This window comes from Macaca nemestrina, chromosome 5 (assembly GCF_043159975.1).
Source record: "Macaca nemestrina isolate mMacNem1 chromosome 5, mMacNem.hap1, whole genome shotgun sequence".
Lineage (NCBI taxonomy): Eukaryota > Metazoa > Chordata > Mammalia > Primates > Cercopithecidae > Macaca > Macaca nemestrina.
In genome coordinates, this window is record NC_092129.1 from 158620258 (window position 1) to 158643773 (window position 23516).

A 23516-nucleotide genomic window follows, 5' to 3' on the forward strand; every position below is an offset into this window, starting at 1 on the left:
AGATAATAAATTGGTATCATTTTAAGCTGCCAAGCATGTGGTAATTTGTTATGCAGGACTATATAACTAATAAAATACATTAAAAATAATATCTTCCTTTCCTTTTGTTTCACTTCAAAAAAAGCTAAGCAGATCATACAATTTTAACATAAGTATTTATATGAAAGGGTGGAAAGAACTGGAAGCCAACAGGACAATCAACAGCACTTATAATTACAACTTAGCTTGATACAGCTCTTCAGGCATGGCTAAATTAAAATTCTCTAATCCTCTTACAATTCTGGCATCAATGATAATGAGAACCCCGCAGTACCTCTATCCTCCAGTGGGTTGCCAGCAAGGTTAATTGTGTGGAGTCCTGAGTTGGGATTATGCGCTAGAGCACTGGCCAGTTTTTGTGCAAAATCTCTGCATGTAAACAAAACAATAAGATTAAGCAACAAAATGTAAAATGTAAAACCAAATGTAAAACCATTCAAATGGAACATTTAAAGCTTAGAACAGAGTGAAATCTAAATAGAGAAACTTCCCTTACAATATTAGTCTATATAGCATATATTTCTTAATACCCATTAATACCTCATTAGAGAATTTGTAATGCCACAGCCAGAAAATGGTTCATTCTGATTGGCCAAAAGCGAAAAGAAAATACATAATTGCCCCTTTAAAGGCACTCTGTTGTATGCTATTAATAGTACTTTCTGGCCCCTCCATAATTTAAAAAAAAAAAAAAATCCTGGATCGAACCTGCTTTTCATGAAAATTATAGTATTTACCATATCTTATTTCTCATTTCATGCAACTGTGAATGCAAAACTGATTACACTGATTATTAAGTTTAAAGGTTACAATTGCTAGCGCTACATTTTGGCAAAAATTAAAACCATTGTTTTAGTTAGGTTTAACTTGAAATAATGTACTAAGTGCTATGATTATGAAACTGTCAACCGTCCTCACTTAGCAGCAGTGAAATCTTTATTCTACTAGATTCTAACTCTTATGCTCTTAACAGTAGGCTTAGGTAGTGACTACTAAACCACTAGATAAAGACTATGCAAGCATTAACCTGAGAAAGAAAAAAATGACTAAAACTGATCAAAGCAAAGCAGTAAAGTCATATGAAATATGTTATCACTATGACCACCAGTAATGATAATAAAACCTACATATACCATCTACAGAGTAAAAGGCACTTTGCCAAATACTTTAAATATATTAATTCATTTACCCTTGCAATTTTAATTGTATAAAATAGGCATTATTATTATCCCCATTTTAAGAGTGAAGAGAATGAGGCACAGAAAGCTTAAGCAACTTCTGCAAGGCCATGAGAAATCTGGCTCAAGGATCCATGCTCTTAAAAACGATACTATGTACTCGCAAAAATATCAAGTGACACAATATCAAGAGATGTTACCAAATTATTAGGCTTCATGATGATGGGAATTATACGGATTTTTTTTTTCCAGAAGGAAAAACATTGCTGTATATGTGATCAGCCCAATTAAAAAACAAAAAACAAAAAACAAAAAACAAAAAAACTATGAATTAATTAGAAGAGCAAATGGCACAGAGTTTTAAAACAACATATTTATAGATTCAGGAAAATACTCACGTTCTAAGTCCAGCATTTTCCAACACCAATTCTTCCAGTCGATTGGACCTACTCACCACCCTCAAGATCTGTTCACAGACATCAGTGGACTGTAACAGAAAACATTCTTTGACTACTCCATAACTCTAAAGAAGAAAAACTTTATTGTTATATATCTATGCAATGCAAAGTTTTAATTAAGTAAAACATCACTCATTCAACAAACCTTGAATGAGCATCTTCTACTATGCACCATCGTGATGAAGATCCTGGAAACACAATGTTATAAAGGAGAAAGTCCCTGCCTTTAAGAGTGTGCCATCCAGCAGGGTAAACAGACAAGAAGAACACTATGGTCAGAGTTTGTGTCCCCCCTCCCAAAATTCATAGTTAAAAACCTAATCCCCACTGTGATAGCGTTAGTAATTAGGTGCCTTTGGGAACTGACTAGGTCATGGTGGTGGGGCCTTCATGAAGGAATTAGTGCTTTCACAGAAGAGGCCCCAGAGAGCTATCTTGCCCCTTCCACCTAGTAAAGACACAGCTAAAAGGCACCACCTGTGAACAACAAAGTGTGCTCTCACTAGACACCAAGTCTACTGGAGCCTTGATCTTGGACTTCTCTGCCTCCAGAACTGGGAAATAAACCTGTTGTTTATAAGCTACCTAATGTATGGTATTTTGTTATAGCAACCTGAATGAAATAAGATAAAAATATACAATTATAATAAAATAATAAAAAGACCATTTTGGTAGTGCTATGCATACATATAAGTGCACCTAATCCAGGTTCACAAAACCAAGAGGACTTCCCAAAGAAGGTGATGTTCAAAATGGAGAACTGAAGACTAAATGTTAGTGATGATGATAATGATGTTGAAAATATCTTTGCTGAGTTCTCACCATGTGTCAGGCACTGAGTTAAGTCCTCTATGTGTATTTCATTATAAAACCATTAAAGATTATTATTCCATTTTCATAGATAAGAAAATTAAGGTTTAAAGATGTCATAAACTTAAACAGGAAGGCTAAATAAGTACTTGATGAATGCTAGCTGGTATTAGGATGTTCCTACTGGAATGTAAATAGGATAAAATGGGAAACAACCTAATAATACGAAAAAGTTTAATAAATAATAGTCTCATGTTAATAAACATGTTTTCAAAACAACCATTATATAGTTGTATAACTATTATGCCTATATGTTAAACAAGATTACAACAATTAAAATGAGTAATATATAACAACATTTTGAGGGGACTATGAAAAATGAAGAGTTGTGCCCTGGTGGTAGAATTGTGCATATTTTTAAAAAATATTTATTAATGTTTTTATATTTATAACCTGCCTCATTCCAAAACTAATTTAAAGTGGTTCTTGACCTTAATATTACTTATACATTAAAAAGTCATTTTGGCTCATGTCTGTAATCCCAGAACTTTGGGAAACTGAAGAAGGCAGATTACTTGAGCTCAAGAGTTCAAGACTAGCTTTGGGAAATGGTGAAATTTCATGTCTACAAAATATACAAAAAGTAGCGGGGTGCGTCCCAGACTGCACGCGCCTGCAGTCCCAGCTACTCAGGAGACTAAGGTGGGAGGATCGCTTGAGCCCAGGATGTTGAGGCTGCAGTGAGCCATCATCGCACCACTGCATCCCAGCCTGGGCCACAGAGTGAGACCCTGTTTCACACGTGCACACACACACATACACACACACACAAAGTGATTTTAAAATTCTCCTTGCAACCTAGCGTGTACTAAATACTTCATGATATTAAAAAAGAAAGAGTGAGAGAAAGAAGGCATGTTCTGTGTGCCATAGCATACAATATCAAAGCACTTTCTTTTCATAAAATATCACATAAAAATATTACAGTACTTTGACTTATCATATAACAAATACCCAACTGGATTAATCATAATTGGAACACAGTCTGAATGTGGCACAAGTTCTCTAGTCAAGTATTTTTAAGAAAACCTAACTTAGAAACACCCCAAGTCCCACAGCATGTAAGGCTCTCATAATTCTTATTGGCTGTTTGATTCCATTCTGTCAATAATGCCACTTTCACACTATTCCTGGGTTTCCAATGTGTCCCACTGATTAAGGAAGAAAGAGAAAAATTAATTCCAATTGACCTGATGCCTGCAATTTACATTATGCTGACAGTGATGATATTCAAAATGGTGACCCCCTTATCAGTACAATTCTTTATCTCACAATGTACATACAAGGGTCTTATTCTGTGCTGTCATGATAAAAAGTGACTACTTAGATAATGTTTTTGCGGATATTATCCTAATTACCAGAAATAATTCTTGGGATCATTACCATTTCTGGGCTACCTTGCAGTGCACCCAGAAAAGTAATTTACCATAATGCTTTGAAGATTTACAGCCCATTGGGGTATAAATACCATAACACAAATTTATTAAGGAAAATGTATGAAAGTGTCTCCAACTTTTCTTTAAAATGCCAGTAGGGGAGATGTATAACAAATCATTCATGACTAAATTAATTCTACTAATTATTATTGAGTGCCAGGTACATTAAAAGCATCATTTTCTACAGGGATGAATATAAGGAAATGAAACTTTTAAAGGGAGACACACTCAAACCTAGCTACTAAGTATAATGTGATAATTCCAGTAGTATTTTCCAAATGTCTACAGCATGTGCAGCAGCATCAATTTAGGAAATTTTTTAAAAACTGGATACAGTGACTCTCCAGGAGCTTGCATTCAGTTAAAAAATGAATGTAAACAACAAAAACTAGAATCACTATAGAGTAATAAATGAACTATTGCAAAATAAATTAATTTTTTAAAACTGGAACTTTAGAACTGAAAGAAACCATATACATTATCTCGTCCCACTATGTCATTCCCTAAAGACTAAAAAAAGATGCGATGATGCTCACCAATTTGCCTGAGCTGCAAAACAGAAGAAGCTGAGCAAGACCCCAATTCTACTATTTTTTTAATGAGTCAAGAATGTTGGCCAAAAACATGGTCCTAATTGCATATTCAGTACCATTTTTAAAAAAAATCCTTGACTCAAATTAGAAATACTGATTGCTAATTTGCTTCATAAGATCAACATAAAGTCATATTTTTCTCGTGGCACCTTAGCACAGGAGGCTTTTATGGGACTAGTAACAATCTTAACCCAGAGAGCTCATATAACTTGAGAAGCAGCCACTTATTTTTGCCCTTGCACTTCATGTTTACAAAAATCCAAAGACGTGCTTCTTCATATTGTCCTTTTCTTTGAATAAACCCAATGTTACACAGTGCTCCGAGACTGCCCACTTCAGTACCCATCAAAAGAGAAAGTATCATTTCAACTTTGGGTAAAAAACATGAAGAATTTAGTATTCTTTTTGAAGACCTGTAGAGTAATATCCACAAAGATCACTTCATTTTAAAATACCAAATATTAAAAATATATGCAACCTGTATTTTTGTGTTTAAATCTCAGTTAATAGAAAAGCAGCATGAGCAGTCCTCACATCCTGTCACTCCACTTCCTTCCATCCCAGGACACCCAAGAAAGCATAATAGCATTTACCTGCTTTGTTTTGCCACGAGTGAAATGATTAGGTGCATATTTTATGTCCTAAACATCTAAGGCAGCTGAAAGGAGATGATACCTGGGAGGAATAATGACAGAATGGCAGCAGCAATTGCCTGGACACCTTCCTGTAATTGCAGGTTGGGACAATCTCCAAAAGCGAGATATCCACAACCTTCCTGAAACCCTCTTGAGGCCCCATTTTGAAATTCACAAGCTTATGTAAATGACTGAATGAGCCAGAAGAACTGACATGGTAGCAAACCATTGTTCTCTCTGATCCCACAACCCCTGGACTAATCCCCTTCTCATTCCTCCAATGGCTCCCCTTTTCCACCTGTACTCTGCTGGCTCAGGCCTGGAAATGGTCCCATCCCAGCAAGCAGCAAACAAGGGACATCTATTCTTAGGTCTCCCATCATGGCTACCTGTCTGCTCCCTGAGGGCTCACCTGGCTCCAACTCATGCCAACCCTCACTCCATCATCACTGCTCAGACACAACTCTTGTTTGAATTATATAGTTCACATAATTCATAGTCTCATATATGTTCATTTCTCAATCTCTCTGATAACTTATTAGACATATACTTATTAAACCAATTTTTATTAAATAGTTACTATGAGTCACACACTCTCATAAGTACTGGATAGAGATGAGTAAGAAATGGTTCCAACTAGCTCACAATAACAGGTATGCAGGAAGCTGAGGCCCTGGAAGGTCAGGTAAGTTATCTAAGGTAACACAGCCTTATAATAAAAATCAGAATCTGAAATCCAGGTTTCTCATTCCAAGTCCAAGCATTTTCCTCTACCATATTGGCTCTTAAGGGACCCCAAATGAGTTTAGTCCATTTTCATACATACAATGTTTTAGGCCACCCCTACCCCAAGCAAATTCAGAGAACCAAGTCGCCTGCCCACTAGCCAGTCTCAACCCTCCATGTCCTACAGATCCATGTCTTACTACAAGTCTGATGTATTCACTATGAAAATCTTAAACCCCCAGATCCTATGACCTCTGAAAGTTAGAGACTTAAACATGAGAGTCTCCAGGAAAACATACAAATTCTTTCTTATCCCATAACAAACACCAGAGAGTTAATTTATGGATAAGCATCCGTCCATATGACTGATATGAACTGGCAACAACCCCAAGACAGCATCTTATTTCCACTAATAAAATACACCAAATATTTTTCTCCTTCGTACCTTATGAAAACAGATTTCACTTTAATTTACTTTTGCTTTCATATACATCTACCCAAAACCCATCTAGAAAATCAACATTAACTATCATTACTCGACCAGGGGAACTCTACCTGCTAAAGTTTTCCTAAATTCTTAGGAAGGGAAACTTTGTAGACACAGAGTGTAAGACAGGAATATAAAATCTGCTATTTGCAGCTGTGCAAACGTAACTTTAACAGTTTTTGTCAACTGAATGGTTTGTACTAAAGGCTACACTAAATGTATCTTTTTGTTCATCTTCTTAAATTGCCTGAAACAGCTGAATACATGAGGAAATACTTGGAAGCATCTCACATCACAAATTTTACTAAACGTTATGCAAATCATTTAAAGGAAAATATCTCCTCAAGAAATAAAATGTATATAGTTTACCAGTACAGTAAATTTTTTTTTTTTTTTTTTTTTAACAAATATTGGGTTTTTGAAATTCAGCAAAGCCAAGCAACATTTGCTGCATGTTTGATTACTTACCAGTTTTAGATCCTTAGAGGACAGCTTTGTGAACCACTGATTATATTCCAGAGCAGCAATGATAGGTATTAAGTCCCTGGAAACAGAAACAAAGTACATGAAAGTGCTCCTACAGTAGCTACACTGACACTTAATTTTTAATCCATGACATCCAAGTTCACCTGTTAATTTCTATTATTTACAGATACATCTAGTAGGCCATGAGACAACAACTAAGTTCTCAAAGACTGATCTTCAAAGTTCCCAAAAGTTAAAGTAAATTGTCTCCAGGGACTCTTTCCTACTTCCAAAGGAAAAGAGGCTGGTATCAGAATTTGCTGGAAGAACCTCCTTGCTCTGAGAGAGATCATACCTCTAAGTCCACACCAATAACAAGTCTTACTTCTTTAGACCTCTCCTTCATAAAATCTTTTTTTTTTTTTTTAGACAGGGTCTCACTTTGTCACCCAAGGTGGAGTGCAGTGACATGGATCATGGCTCACTGCAGCCTTGAATTCCCAAACTCAGGTGATTCTCCCACCTCAGCCTCTCAAGTAGCTGGGACTACAGGCACATGCCCCCACGCCTGGCTAATTTTTGTACAGATGGGGTTTCCCCATGTTCCTCAGGCTAGTCTCAAACTCTTGGGCTCAAAGCAATCCACCCACTTTGGCCCTCACCCAAAGTGCTGGGATTACAGGTGTAAGCCACAGTGCCTGGCCTCCTTCATAAATTCTTTAACCATCAATTATCTCATATAGTATTCTCTAGTCAGAGGAGTTCATATTGCAAGCAAGATACTGCCTACCCTGACAGTAAGTGGCACTGGATGGATGCCCAATGCTTAGCAAGCATTTTGCAACCATTTGGTCTTTTTTTTAGTTCCTACTAGTGATTACATCCATAAGATAGCCCAGGTGCATTTTTGTCTTAGGCTTCATATCAGCTCTTCGACCACAGAGTGAAGCTATCTGCATGTCAGTTCTGCCTCCATTCCAATTTTGCAGCCTAAGCTCCCACAACTCATCCCATGCTCAAGACAAAAAGCTGACAACTCATTACTCATCTAATATGATGTGCAATTTCACATTCAGAATAATCTTTTACTGCTCTGTTATGAAAATTTGTGTGTCCTTAAATGCCACTACTATCACACATCCTCACCTCCTTAAGTCCTCCCCTGGTCAAACCCCACCTCCCTTTTTAGCATTTATTTATTCTATCTTATATTATATTTTGTTGCTTTAAGCATCCTTACCACCCCCAATTATTAAGTTCTTTGAAAACCAAGACTTTGTCTACTTCAGTTTTTTAGCTTTAGTGAGGTAATAGCAGTTTTATACTCAGTGCAGGACAAGTAGCAGATACTCAAATTTTTACTGAAATAGAAAAGAAAGGCAGAAGGTGGAAAGAGGTCTGAGAATCAATATTATCTCATTGCTCTGGGTGTCGGCACTGTGCTTGGCACTCTACATAGGCCAGTTCGTTTAAATCTCAAAACAACCCCAGGAGTTACTGTTGTTTACATCTTACAGATGAAGGAACAGATGCTCAGAAAATAAAGTGAAACTAGGCCAAAGGGACAGAATTGCAGTCAGAACCCTGGCTCTGAAGCACCACATGTCTGCAGTTTCAATCGACATGCTTTAAAAAGATGAGATGAGTGCCCACAGGTAGTAGAAAAAAAAAAAAATCCAGAGAAATAGGTAGGCTCAGTCATGTGTTTCCACATGCCAGGTTTTCTACTGACAAGCCTCTTTACTAACTTTGCCTAAGTTTAAATTTTTTTTTTTAAGTTTTAGATTAAAAAGGAGAACAACACTTTCAATAGTTATTTTACGGTCTTCACTCGCCTCGTGCCCCTCCACTGCCATGCTCTCTGGGCTCAGAACAAGGCCCTGTATCTCTCCCTGTTGCCTAATTACAGGTTGTAGCTTCTCTAACGGTGATTCCACCTTATTACAGAGTCCCCAAAGCCCACGCTGAGAGTTCTCATGTATATTTCAACATTCAGAACTACGGCAAAGCAGTCTCATCACATCTTTTTTGTGGATTTAATGTCCAGGAGTGACCACACTTGGGAACCACTTTTTTGTGTAGTCTGTTCTGTCACATGATCTGATTTGAAGTATAACTGGCTTTTGTCATAGATGAAGTCATTTTCAGGAATTGAAGGGCACATCATTTCACAGAATCATGAAGGCAGTGGGTAAAACAGCATCATCTCTACATACGACAGTACTTAACACTAAAAATGCTTATTGTTCAATATTAAATTTTTAAGGTATACAGCATTCTAAAGTGTACATTTGTGTGATATAATCAAGAATTGGGATTAATAAAATCTACATATAAAAAAGATACAAATGCTAACAAATATAGACTTTTCTTAAGAAAGAAATACAACCAAACGTCATAAGGATACCGTGTTAGCATTAAAGGTGATATTAATTTCTTCTAACAAAATTATTATGTTTTAAAATTGCTCTATGATTCATATGCATAATCTATTTTACAAAATTAAATCATCTATGGATGATATAAACAAAATTTTGCTCTAGAAAAAATTATTCATGAGGAGGATGGAGACTAAGTATATTGGCATGGTTTGCCTACCATGTTTCTCTAAATTGTGTTAATGCCTAGGCTTTTTATGCTAAAAAACAACTAGAAGGAGACAATCACATATTATATTCAGTAGATATTTATTTAGTCCTTAGTACTAGGCAGGGTTATTAGGCTCTGAGAGCTAAGAGATGAAAAAGAAGCATAGCTCTTATTCCTCTATCACACTCCAGTGGTAAAGAAAAACTCCTACTCAACTATCTGTAATACAATAGGAGATGTGCTGAATAGGGAAAATGTTAAAAAACAAACAAACAAACAAAAAGCCCTAAGAGCACAGTAGGACAGCAAGTAATTCAGCCTGAAGTAAATGGGGAATGGTTCACCAGCTTCAAAGATCAGAAGGAAACCAACCAGCCAGGGAGACAGAGTATTTTAAGAAATTAGGAATAGCATATACAATGGCATGGGAACCTGAGCATATCCAGCAATTCCATCCATTCTTATGTTCAACAAATGCCAGCCATCGTGCATGAATCACTGGGCCTGATGCAGAAATGAACACAGAAAATGGTCCCTGCCCTGTAAGACTGATGGCCTGGCAGAGCCTAGCAGGAGACTCAGGAAGGAAAAAGCAGCCATAATACAGTGAAACAAGCCCTAGTGAGGTAGGGGGAATACAAAATACTATGTGTGCAAATAAAAGGGGTGCTAATCAAGACAACCAAGTTGAGAAAGAGGATGTTACTGAGCCCTCAGAGTGGGATGAGACACATATTCTAAGCAGAAGAAATGGGCAACAAAGTCAGGTATGGCTTAGTCTAAGAGTTTTTAGAGCTCCGAAAAGCACAATATGAAAATAAAAAAAATTGATAAACTGGACTTTATTCAACATTAAAAACTTCTGCTCGAAAAAGGATGTTAAAAGAAGAAAAAGATAAGCCACATGCTGACAGAAACTATTTACAAATCCCATTTCTGAAAAAAGAATTGCATCCAAAATGCATAAAGAACTATCAAAAATAAAAAACAATCACCTCAGTTTTTTTAAACGGGCAGAAGATCTAAACAGACACTTCACTAAATAAGATATATATACAGCAAATAAGCACATGAATGGATGCTCACAGTTTTTAGCCATTAGAAAAATGCATTAAGGAAAAACCAAAAAGTGATGCACGGTTTAAAAAGGAGGAAAAAAAGTTTTTAAAAAACCTGACAATACCAGTTGCTAATAAGGACCCAGAGCAACTGGAACTCTCAAATGTGGCCGATGAGGATGCAAAATGATACACTCAATGGAGAAAACAGTTTGACAGCATCTTATTTAGGTTTAACAGATATTTGACATCTGATGCAGCAATCCCATTTCTAGGAAATTACCCAAGGAAAATCAAAATTTATGTTCACATAAAAATGTAGACAATTATTTATTTTTAAGAGCTATGTTCATAATTACCAGAAACTAAGAACAATACGGATGTCCTTCAAACTACAGGATTGTCAAGGCTAGATTAGAAGAGGTAATAATACAGCTCTATCCAGCTCCCTCTCATGGCAAGCTCACCCATGGAACACAGCGCTGCCTTGCAGCAGACAGCCAGCATCGAGCACCAAACACGTGAATGAGGAACGCTTCATTGTGACTCCTGACTGTTCTTGCTGTGGCCATTAAGTTTGAGGGGCTTTGTTACATAGCAATAGATAACCAGAACACTTAGCACCTAGAAATGAGGCTTGAAAGCTACAGTTAGGAGGCTTGACTGCATGCATGCAAGGCAGTCACAGAAAACTTTTGAACAGAAATGTTTCAGAAAGTTAATTTCTGCAACATCAGTGGGAGTTATCAGAGGCAAGGTAACAGTCTCCACAATGCAGACATGATGTATCAGAGATATAGCAGGAGTCTAAGGCAGAAGGTGGGTGTGGGTTCAGAGGCTAGAACAAGGACCAAGGCAAAATAGTAATTTTTTCCAAATTGATTTATAGATGCAAGTAATGTAATGCCAATCAAAATAGGTATACTTTTGTGATAAAACTATAAAGGAACACAAAGATTACCGGAACCATTATTATAACTGGGCAGGGCAGGTGGAGAAGGAGGGAACCATGATTGAAAATTGATATATGTAAGTCTTTTAAGGAGAGGTAGTAGCCTATTTCTTGCGTTAAATGGTGGACATAGTAGTTAAATTTACAAAGATTTCCATCTTGGTATATATCTGCATACTTTTCTCTAAGGAGACAAGTACAAGGATGGCCTTAGCAGCATTACAGATAACAGACAATACACTAACCAAAATGTCTGACAAACATTCAGCAGAATGGATAAATTATGGAATGTTCATACATTAGAATACAAAATAGAAACAAAAGTTAATACATTATAGCTACACATACCAACATGTAAAACCTCAATTTCTTAGATACTTAATACCTCTCAGCCTGGCCGCAACATGCTCAGAATGAGGAGCTTACAGTGTAAGACCAAGTGCCCAGGAAGTACTTCAGCAAACGCTTTATGTAAGAGGCAAGGTCTAGTCTAGAGAGACATTCAGGACCCCTAGAATTCACTACTCTCTGGGCATCAAGTCACCATGACAGCCAGAACAAACATGAAGACCAAGGATCAGGGAGACTCAGGCCTGCATGGGACAAACAAGTTTGCATACAATAAAAAAATTATGGAGCCAGTAATAATCAAGACTCTGATGAGGTCTCATTTTAATAGAAAATACAAAATACACAAGACAGTAGGTAACTAATCTCATTTCTGAGAGTTCATCTTCCTGGATGGCTTTCTTAGGACACAGTAATAAGTGAGCACATAAACAGATCATGAATAAATATTTAATCTGACATTTGCATGGGCCTCCCTACTGCTGTGCTGATACCAACTCACTGCAAAGGACTACCTGATTTTCCCTGGTGGAGTTTATGGCAGGACCGATCCTTCCTCGTGTTTTCAGTAAGTGCTGATGCAATTAATTGACTTAAGAGGAAAGGTTTCCAAACATCAGCCATTGTCATATTAACTGATTTCTCTTAGTTGGAAGTGGTAACAACTTTTTACCATCACCAGTTCATCATATTTATTTTACATTCCCCACTGTGTTTTGCTTTGACATCCTAAGAAACTCCTAATTATGATGGAACCTTTGATCTGAAAAGTAAAGTCAGCCTTAAAAGAAGTGATAACAGTTGAGGGAACCCTCTCATGAGTCCTGTCAACATGGCAACACAGCATTCTCCTGTACATTTCCAAACATTACTTCTATCATTTCCTTAAAATGGTAGCAAAAACATCTTAAGACTACAAACCCTGAGGAGAAGGATCCAGTATTAACATCTTTTAGAGCCACGTCGCACAGTCATTTCTTACATGACACTGAAGAGAGATGAGACAGTTAATACTCACTAACTTTTTCCTGTTGTAAATTTATTATACATAGAGTTTTTTTGGTTTTGTTATTAGTCTAATGACTTGTTGGGGAGTGTAAAAAATGTTGGGATCCAGGTCAGGTGTGGTGACTCACACCTGTAATCCCAGCACCTTGGGAAGCTGAGGCAAGTGGATAGCTTTTGCCCAGGAGTTCAAGACCAGCCTGGGCAACATCGCGAAACCCCGTCTTTACAAATAAATCATAAATCAAATGTAAAAAATTAAAAATATAAAAATTAGCCAAGCATAGTGGTGCATGCCTGTAGTCTCAAGCTACTAAGGATGAAGTGGGAGGATCAACTGAGCCCAGGAGGTCAAGGCTGGGTGATACAAGACCCTGTCTTTAAAAAAAAAAAAAGAAAAAAGAAAAAGTTGGGATCCCTATTTCTCGTGTCAGTTGACACTTCAGAATAATAGAAACCTCCCCTTAAAACTCAAAAGAATCAAGTTTTTCTCTTATACCTTTCCAGAAGAAAAAGCCATCATAAAATTGATAAAGAGTATCACAGAAAAAAAACCATGAACTAGTCTCAGGAAATCCAAAATTTTCTGTAACATAGGGATTCACTAACTTCACTTTTTTTCAATTAAGAAAACTTGTCACTTTAGATAACTGTTCATTTTTTTAAAAGGAAGACCTTTAAAAGATATGAAAATAGCAAGCATTTATTTGAATATGTACTAATACAAAGTGCTTTAAATATATTTATCCATATAGTCTTCATAATTACCCCAGAAGAGAGGTATAATTATTTATTAACCCCATTTTCAGATGAACACTCCAAAGGCACAGGGAAGTTTGATGTATGCACAGTTACAAGGCTAGCTGAGGCAGAGCCAGGATTCAAAAGCAGCTAGTGTGACTCATGATCCCGTGTCTTAACCACTGTGCTGTCATCTCACTCATGACTAACTTGCCTTCCATACCATCAAAAAAGTCTTCATACTCTACAGAGAAAACCAGGATGGTATATCCACAGGTTTTCAGATCAAAGGATCGAAAACCCCTTCCATCACAATTAACCAATCATTTGGTTTCTGATTTTAAAGTTTTGTTTTGTTTTGTTTTTGAGACGGAGTCTCGCTCTGTCACCCAGGCTGGAGCGTAGTGGTGGATCTCGGCTCACCGCAACCTCTGCCTCCCAATTCAAGCAATTCTCCTGCCTCAGCCTCCCAAGTAGCTGGGATTACAGGCGTGTGCCACCACGCCTGACTAATTTTTTGTATTTTTAGCAGAGTATTAAGATGTATTCTGAAGTTTCAATTGTACCATCCCCTTTTTTTCTGAACATCAAAAATAAACTGCTAATATGTGGGGGCTAATTTATAATAAAAAGTTAAAATGCAAAAACAAAGAAGTTGGCAAGGGATTGAGAGTCTAGATCTCTTGCCAAATTCTTTGCTACTCTACATTCTAGATAACCCATTAAACCTAGATTACCTAGTTTGATCCCATCTTTTTGATCTGTATGACTTTATAAGAATTTAATTTTCCTAGTTATTATTATCAGTACAAATTTCCCTCCTTACTCCCTTTCCCCTGCCTGCCATCTCTCTGAAATTTTAAAAACACTGTGTAAACACAGTGTTAAATATACCAGGAAAGTGTTAAAGAACAAAAATAACTGACGGATGTTAAGGACATCTAGCAAGTCCCACAACCTGCAACGTGAGAAAAGCACAAATAGAGCAGTAATTCAATGAACAACATCATGATTATTCTTAGTATATCCACCTACCACAGGAGTGAAGATTTCCCTCTAATAAATCTTATAAACATTTAAAGGCTCAAAGGAGGTGTTTTAATGCAAGAATGCACAGCCTTGACACTCTTCATGCTCCATGCATGCACACAATAGATTATGCACTCTCGTGGAAAGGCTGGTAAAACTCAGAGCATATTCATTTGACATATTCATTTGATAGCCTTTCTGGGAATAATTTAGACTTTCCTCCATTCCATCTATTTTGGAAATGGGAGTTGGAGAGTTTTAAAAAGTTAAGAATGTCACAAATGAGCTATTCCTTCCTGCTATCCTAACTTATATGTCCTGTATATTATTAAATCATTAGTGGAACCACTCATCAACTCTGGGAAGGATGTAAATACCTAAAACAGTTCCCAGATGAGGACATTCCTAGAGGTCTAAATGAGTGGTCTCTACATTTTTTTATCATTCATCCCCAACAGCAAAGAATTTTGAATATTCCCCCCTCTAAAAAATGTGTTAATCTATAAATCATACACATGTACTGCAGCACTAATACATTAAGCTCAGTATAAAACATACACACATGCATAAATAAAATGAATAAGAAAAATTAGACAAAAATCAAGTTCTACTATTAGCGTCACATCCCCAACATATCATCATCTTATTCGCTCCTTAGAGTTCATCTCACCCAGGTTGAGGACTATTGGCCTACAGAACTATTTCAAGAAATTCAGGACTGGAAACAGAAGCCAATGGTGTTCACACCTGATTCCACTCTCCAAACAGCAATGCTTTTATAAATAAGACAAGGAATTAAAAAAAAAAAAAATGGATCTTTGATTAGGAAAAGAATGACAGCAGTGTCCTCAGGACAACCTTGCCAAACATAATCCACACTCAGAACTCTTTCCTGATAGTATCACACTCAAGAATGTCACCTTGATCAGTAAGAAATATGACAACACAAAAAAGCATGAATCTGCTGCCTGGACTCTTGTGAGCCAAGTTGAAGCTCAATGATGCATGTCATGGAGTCTTCAAAGAATTCATGAGATTAGCTCCTCTTTAACATCTTTCAGGAACAAGAGAAATCAATGTAGTTATAGCTATATATTTTCTTCTTCTTGGCACCAGTACCTCTACCTTCATAATTCCCTACCACTCCAAATTACAGGGTAATTAAATTTTTTAACATGTCAGCTCACAGACCTTTGAGAAATCCCATGAGAAATTTACAACAAATTTTCAATCTATGCTTTTTTTGGCCTACTGATAACCTAAAACAGAACAAACGCAAAGAATATACTTAAATAAGATGCCAACTGGACATTTTATAAATAACAACTGGAGTGGGCATTTTTCCAAGTACTTCCTAATTATGGTTCTCCAGAGATTAACTGGCTAGATCTAGCATGATCACTGTCATCCTTATTCCTGAATGCTTATTCAGCAACAACAGAGGGACTGGTCCTAGATTCAGTTCTGATAGAACCATAGTAAATAAATAAGAAAACATTATCACAACATTCAAATTGCTTACAAATTACCATGAAGCACCTAGATAGATCTAATTGGTTTTAGTGAAGTAGCAAGATATATAGAAACAGGAAGCCAAGTCCACATTGAAAAGAGAACAGCAAGCTGGATGACTGATAAAGCAGCCCCAGGACAGCACGATGCACCTGCCTCTCCATCCTTCGGTTCCTGTGGTTATAGATCACATGATATAAGTGGCACAGTGTCCTAACACTGGGCCTATGTCTGAAGAAGAGCAGATTCTAGGCAAATCAGAGGGGTGAGGACAGTAGTAGGGGCTCTTGGTGACAGAACAATGACCAAGGCACTGCCCTGTCACCACACCTGGACCTTCTAAAACCATGTCTCACGTGTGGTGATGGGGTCCCACACAGACAGAATGTTGCTTCCTCCATCTCTGTGCTTCAGATGAGCAAGGTGCCAAAACCATGTTTCATCCTCTCAGACCTGTGACATTAACATCAGTGCCTCTCCCATGACTCAAATCCCCGGCTTTGAATCTGAACTGGTCCTGGGAAAATGGTAGTTACAAACCTCTAGGCAGAAGAAAATAATGACCTGGATGAGTAAACTAAAAGAAACAAATGGAACTGTATAAGAATCCAGATAGAATTTAGCCATGGCTTCAAGCAAAATGGGGTTAAGAATGTCATTAAAGCTATAACTGCCGACCTGAGCAGGGTAGTAAACAATATTTGAGTAATCTGACAGGCTTTCTAGAAATAATCCTACCTCGCAGGATTCTGATGTGCTCCACCAGAGCAGATCACTCACTGTCCCTTAAAAATCCTTTATTCTCGGACAATGGCTTGACTGTAGAGTATCACATCACAGAGCATGAGCAAGACAGACACAGCCTAGCCCTCAGTGAATTTCCATTCCAGAAGCACTGATAGTTTTAAGGACTGTTACAAATGGATGTTTCTAAGTAGGAAGACTAAATATAATGGCAAGAAAAAGTGGAATGAAAAAATAAAGCTAGCCGGGCGTGGTGGCTCAAGCCTGTAATCCCAGCACTTTGGGAGGCCGAGACGGGCGGATCACGAGATCAGGAGATCGAGACCATCCTGGTTAACACGGTGAAACCCCGTCTTTACTAAAAAATACAAAAAAAACCTAGCCGGGCGAGGTGGCAGGCGCCTGTAGTCCCAGCTACTCGGGAGGCTGAGGCAGGAGAATGGCGTAAACCCGGCAGGCGGAGCTTGCAGTGAGCTGAGATCCGGCCATTGCACTCCAGCCTGGGTGACAGAGTGAGACTCCGCCTCAAAAAATAAAAAAAATAAAAAATAAAAAATAAAGCTTTGGATGATGGCCAGTCAGAAGAGTTTTTTTATTGACTCTATGAAACAAGTATAGCTTTCTACAAGGAACTCTAGCTGTAATATGAAGTTCACAGATCTTGACATACAAATGCATGCAGAATCTAATTTTAATAAATACAAGTGGCAAACACGGTTGCGTGCTTGTATCTGAATTATGTTCAAATAGGGGACATATGTTCAAATATGCTCAAAAAGGGAACATAGGAACTAATTGTCATAGAGGGAAAATTAATGTATACATATGAGAATGTCTCCCCATTTTTGCTAACAAACTCCAGCTCAACACATAGCCCATTTAATGTCTTCTCTGACACCTCCACATTTTCTAATTCCTCTTCTCTGTATCTCACACCTCAATGAGAAAAATACCAGTAGAGGTTAAGAGAATAACCCACACACATCACATCAACTTATGCCACAATGAATCCTACAACTGTGCCATTTAAGTGCAGACTGATGTCTTCATGAATTAGCATGTTCAAGTTTCTACTACATCGAAATATTCAGCTAATAAAATGTAATTCAATTAGCGAAATACTATCAAAGCCCATCTAAAAGGACTGAGAGCAGTCTCTTTATATATAACCTGGCTCTAATTTTAATAGTAAAACTAGTAAAAAAAAAACAGTAAAAACAGAGTGAACAGGCAACCTACAGAATGGGAGAAAATTTTTGCAATCTACTCATCTGACAAAGGGCTAATATCCAGAACCTACAAAGAACTCAAACAAATTTACAAGAAAAAAACAAACAACCCCATCAAAAAGTGGGCAAAGGATATGAACAGACATTTCTCAAAAGAAGACATTCATACAGCCAACAGACACATGAAAAAATGCTCATCATCACTGGCCATCAGAGAAATGCAAATCAAAACCACAATGAGATACCATCTCACACCAGTTAGAATGGCGATCATTAAAAAGTCAGGAAACAACAGGTGCTGGAGAGGATGTGGAGAAATAGGAACACTTTTACACTGTTGGTGGGATTGTAAACTAGTTCAACCATTATGGAAAACAGTATGGCGATTCCTCAAGGATCTAGAACTAGAGGTACCATATGACCCAGCCATCCCATTACTGGGTATATACCCAAAGGATTATAAATTATGCTGCTATAAAGACACATGCACACGTATGTTTATTGCGGCACTATTCACAATAGCAAAGACTTGGAATCAACCCAAATGTCCATCAGTGACAGATTGGATTAAGAAAATGTGGCACATATACACCGTGGAATACTATGCAGCCATCAAAAAGGATGAGTTTGTGTCCTTTGTAGGGACATGGATGCAGCTGGAAACCATCATTCTTAGCAAACTATCACAAGAACAGAAAACCAAACACCGCATGTTCTCACTCATAGGTGGGAACTGAACAATGAGATCACTCGGACTCAGGAAGGGGAACATCACACACCGGGGCCTATCATGGGGAGGGGGGAGGGGGGAGGGGGGAGGGGGGAGGGATTGCATTGGGAGTTATACCTGATGTAAATGACGAGTTGATGGGTGCAGCACACCAACAAGGCACAAGTATACATATGTAACAAACCTGCACGTTATGCACATGTACCCTACAACTTAAAGTATAATAATAATAATTAAAAAAAAAAAATAATAATAATAATAAAAAAAAAACAGTAAAAAAAAAATTTGAGTACCATCTTGTTTTTTAATATTTAGTTATTGCATTCCAAAGACTACAATAGTAATATTTACACACATATTATAAAACAAGGAGAAATGTTAAAATGAGTCAATAATAAATACAAAGTTCCACTACTTTTTTGTAGCCCATCTTGGATTTTTCTCTAGATACATACATTTCACATTAGAGGCGGCTGATCTAGAGCAGGTATCAGCAAACTACAGCCCATGACACCTATTTGTGCAAATACAGTTTTATTGGAACATAGAAATACTCATTCATATATTGTCTAGGTCTGTTTTTAAGCTACCACAGTGGAACTGTATAATTGCAACAGCAACTGTCTGGCTCATAAAGTCTAAAATATTTACTATCTGGTCCTTGACAAAAAAAAAAAAAAAAGTTTTCCAAATCCTCCACTAGAGTCTCAATAACGACAAATGTCCTTCTAGCCCCTTAATTAGGCAAGAAAAGTAGATTATTTGGGTCTACCCCACTAATGCAGTCTTTACTGATGAAATGAAAATTCTCCAACTAAAGAATTAGTAAATAATTTTTCTAAAAGGTTTGACAAATTTCTCATGCTACATATTTCAGGTAACTGTATTTAGTGGCTTATTTAAATATAGTTTCCCTTTGCCTACAGATTAATTAAACACGGTGGGTTAGTTGCTGGATGAGACCGAATTAAACATGGATTAGTTGAAAAGTTTAGCACTGACCCTATACATACCTACCAATGGTATAAAAACCATTATGGCATAATAAAGTAAGTCAAAAAAAAAAACAAAACAAAACACTCCAGCTGCCCTATAGTGTCTTCACTCCCATGGGCCAGATGTTCTCCAAGGATGGACCCTTGGGGACCCTGAGATTCATTCAGGAGGTTCACAGGTTCAAAACTGTTTTCATAACAACACTAAAACAAACCTATCCTTTCACTGTGTTGACCTTTGCGTGGAAGGTACAAAAGCAATGGTGAGGAAAACTGCTAGCACCTGAGCACAAGCCCAGGCGGGCGTCTTCACTGGCACAAGCTCCTAGTTTTTTAAACAAACGTCGATTTCATTTTAGAATGTCCTCAGTGAAGCAGTAAACATTACTCATTTTATTAAATTTTAGCTCTTAAGTACAAACGTTTTAATATCCTGTGTAACAAAATGAGAAGTACGTTCAAAATGAGATGTTCCTCTATATATCAAAGTGATCACTGTCTCAATGTAAAGTGTTTGTGTGATAGTTGCATTTTAAGCAGAACTAGCTCCTTTTTTTCAGTGGGCCATCCCAAAAAAATGACAACATACAGTCATTTAGATTTGGGATTTGGTAGACATTCCCTCTAAAATGTAAGAAGTAATCTGGTCACTTAAAGATATCACTTCACCTGATACTATGGTTTTTTTGTTTTGTTTTGTTTTGTTTTTCCCCAATAGTAAAATTGTATCTTTCAAGCAAAAATTTAAATTTTGGAAAACTTTTATCTGCTACTATGAGCTCGACAGCTCTGAAGTATTTTTAAAAAGTTTTATAAGATCAGTGATGATAGTTATCAAATGTCTTTCTTTTTTCTTTTGCTATTGTACAAGAGGAAGATACTTGAAAACTATGTATAACTCGATGAACCAATATTTTCTAAGTTACCAATGTACAATGCTACAAAATTATGTATGGATAAGACCCAGTGGAAGGATAAGATAGACCAAACAGACTTTAATGTAAAAAAATTTTAAAAAGTTCATTGATACGGTTCTGATTCTACATTGCAACTTATCTTTAAGAAACCACCACTTACTGAGTTGTGGTGAAGTACCAAGGAAGAATAGCCACAACTATGTGACAAGGCTATTGAAAATACTTCCTTTTCTAACTACACATCTTTAAGGCTGGATTTTCTTTTTATACTTCAGTCAAAACAACGTGCCACAATTTTGTGAATGCTGAAGTAGATATGAGCATCCAGTTGTCTTCTATTAAGTCAAACATTAAAACGATCTACAAAAAGATAAACCAATGCCACTCTTCTTGCTGATTTATTTTTGTTTTGGAAAATATATTTACTTTTTCATAAAAATGGTACCATGGTGCTATGGTACTATGTTAGTACGTAATGGTTTGGTTTATTAGTGTCATTTTTTTAAATTAATAAATATTTCAAATTTTAGTTTTAATTTATAATATTGCAAATACCAATGTTTTGACCCACAAAAAGCAAAGATCAATCATTTTTAAGATTTGTAAAGGGACCAAAAATGCTGAGACCAAACACTGGATGACTGTGAAGTTCTATCTTATTCTACATGCAATTTTCTTGTTTTATTGGAAAATACTTACGAAGAAAAATATTTTCCCTTTTTCTTTCTCAGTTCACTTTTTTATGAGCTACACAGGAAACATCTTGCCTAAATTTGAAAGTATAAAGTTGCCTCACTTATAGGAAGAAGGAGAACTGCTCTAAGCAGGAAAAAAAACAAAAAACAAAACATTGCCTGAGAAATGGAGGCTTGAGGCACATCAGCCACAACTACAGACACAGCTGAGCCTGCTTCACCATCTTCCATAGACCCAGGCTGTGTGAAGACAAGGTATTTCCAGCTAGTATACTTTTTCCCTGCCCGATTCAGCTGGCTAGAGCTCTTCAGGGACCACACTGCAATTCTGGATTTCCTGCCAGGTAGGTGGAAAAATAATTCAAAACGGTATTTTGGGGGGCAAGATGCTGGTGCTGAGACGAAATATGGGCAACAACAATCCTCTGTGACACTCCAGTTGTCCAGGTGGCACAAGTGATATAGCTAGAATCCCAGATTTCTCTCTCAATTCCAATCGGAGGGAAAAGATGTATTGGGTTGGAGTTTATTAAGCAGGGGGCTGACCTCTGCCTACCTACAATAGGTAGCAGCATATCCAGGGCTGAAGAGATTGGGATAGGCAAGATAAACTCCCAGACATTCTGGAACAGGGCCAGGCTCGACTGTCAGAGAGCAAAATAAATTTGCCAGGTCTGCTCTTAAGAGACATGGGGAGCAAATGAAGCTTTTCTCTGAGGCCTGAATCTCATAAGCCATACCCCTAAATATATTCAAGTCAAGATCTTAAACCTCAAAGTTTCTCAAATAACTTGTAACAGGTTTCATGACTTTATTATCACTATCACATGGCAGATACTGGCAAACTGATTTTCACCAACATACACACATACACCCTACCAATGCCCAATTCATAAAGAAACTCTGAACTAAAAGTCATATCTTAGAATTTCAGTATGGAAGTTCCTCCTTGAAAAGATGTTCTAAATGGCAATTAGGTAAAATAATACTACATTTTATAGACAGGGTAGAATAGACAGACTTTTGTAGGCCGATATATGAACCTAAGAATTATACTGTTTTTATGGTAAAATTCAGCACATTTTCTAACTATGAACTCTGGATTTTGGATACACACATGCACCTCCACAAGTAATCCACAGTGATAAACATATTTGAAACTATAACTTGAAAGGCAAAAATCTAGAGATTCTTAGATTGTCCTGATTCCTCTTATAAAACAATTCTTTGGAGATAATGTACAGCCCTAAGTGCCAACAGAGAACTGCAGGAAAGGAGAAAGTAAAGGAGAAAGTAAAGGAGAAAGGAAAGGAGAAAGGAAAGGAGAAAGGAAAGGAGAAAGGAAAGGAGAAAGGAAAGGAGAAAGGAAAGGAGAAAGGAAAGGAGAAAGGAAAGGAGAAAGGAAAGGAGAAAGGAAAGGAAAGGAAAGGAAAGGAAAGGAAAGGAAAGGAAAGGAAAGGAAAGGAAAGGAAAGGAAAGGAAAGGAAAGGAAAGGAAAGGAAAGGAAAGGAAAGGAAAGGAAAGGAAAGGAAAGGAAAGGAAAGGAAAGGAGAAAGAAAAAAGGAAAGGAAAGGAAAAGGGAAGGAGGGAAGGAAGGACAGAAGGAAGGAAGGGAGGAAGGAAGGGAGGGAGGGAGGGAGGGAGGGAAGGAAGGGAGGGAGGGAGAGAGGGAGCGAGCTTACCTGTGGTCAAGATGACTAAAATCTTGTAAATTCAATTCCCTGGTGTCTTGGGTAAGATAAATTGTATCCACATCCTATTTGAAATATAATTCAGCCATGTAATCAGTCCATGCAGATGACCAGGGAAGCAAGAGAGACAGTGAGAATTAGACAATGACAATGTCAGGTTTTTATGTAATCTGAGAAATGAAGATTTTAAGTGAAAAATAAATGAAGGGAAAAAAAGAAAAATAAGCCAGTCAAATATTACCATATTTTCCAGGAGTGTGTGTGCTCACGCACACGTACACAGACATTCTTACCCATTGTACTTCTTCCCTGTAAGAAAATCCAAGCCAGTCACAAACACAGGCATACATCTGAGAAAATCCACCTGAAACATACAACAAAAACACTGACAGGT

The 23516-nt window shown here is 37.2% G+C and overlaps 2 protein-coding genes across 15 annotated transcripts in view; one reads left to right on the forward strand and one right to left on the reverse strand.

The window, feature by feature from the left end:
- Positions 1-23516, reverse strand: part of LOC105482551 (capping protein regulator and myosin 1 linker 1) — a 341908-nt gene that overhangs the window by 146603 nt on the left and 171789 nt on the right. For all 12 annotated transcript variants that reach the window (XM_011742711.3, XM_071097501.1, XM_071097499.1 and 9 more), the window contains 5 exons: positions 23416-23486; positions 23114-23187; positions 6891-6966; positions 1616-1704; positions 314-408 (listed from right to left, as the gene is read on the reverse strand). In XM_011742711.3, the coding sequence (XP_011741013.2) occupies positions 314-408; positions 1616-1704; positions 6891-6966; positions 23114-23187; positions 23416-23486 (405 nt within the window). The remainder of the gene's footprint in view (positions 1-313; positions 409-1615; positions 1705-6890; positions 6967-23113; positions 23188-23415; positions 23487-23516) is intronic.
- LOC105482555 (cytidine monophosphate-N-acetylneuraminic acid hydroxylase) overlaps positions 21562-23516 on the forward strand; it is a 353903-nt gene continuing 351948 nt past the window's right edge. For all 3 annotated transcript variants that reach the window (XM_071097510.1, XM_011742717.3, XM_011742720.3), the window contains exon 1: positions 21562-21775. The gene's annotated coding sequence lies outside the window, so the exon portion shown is untranslated. The remainder of the gene's footprint in view (positions 21776-23516) is intronic.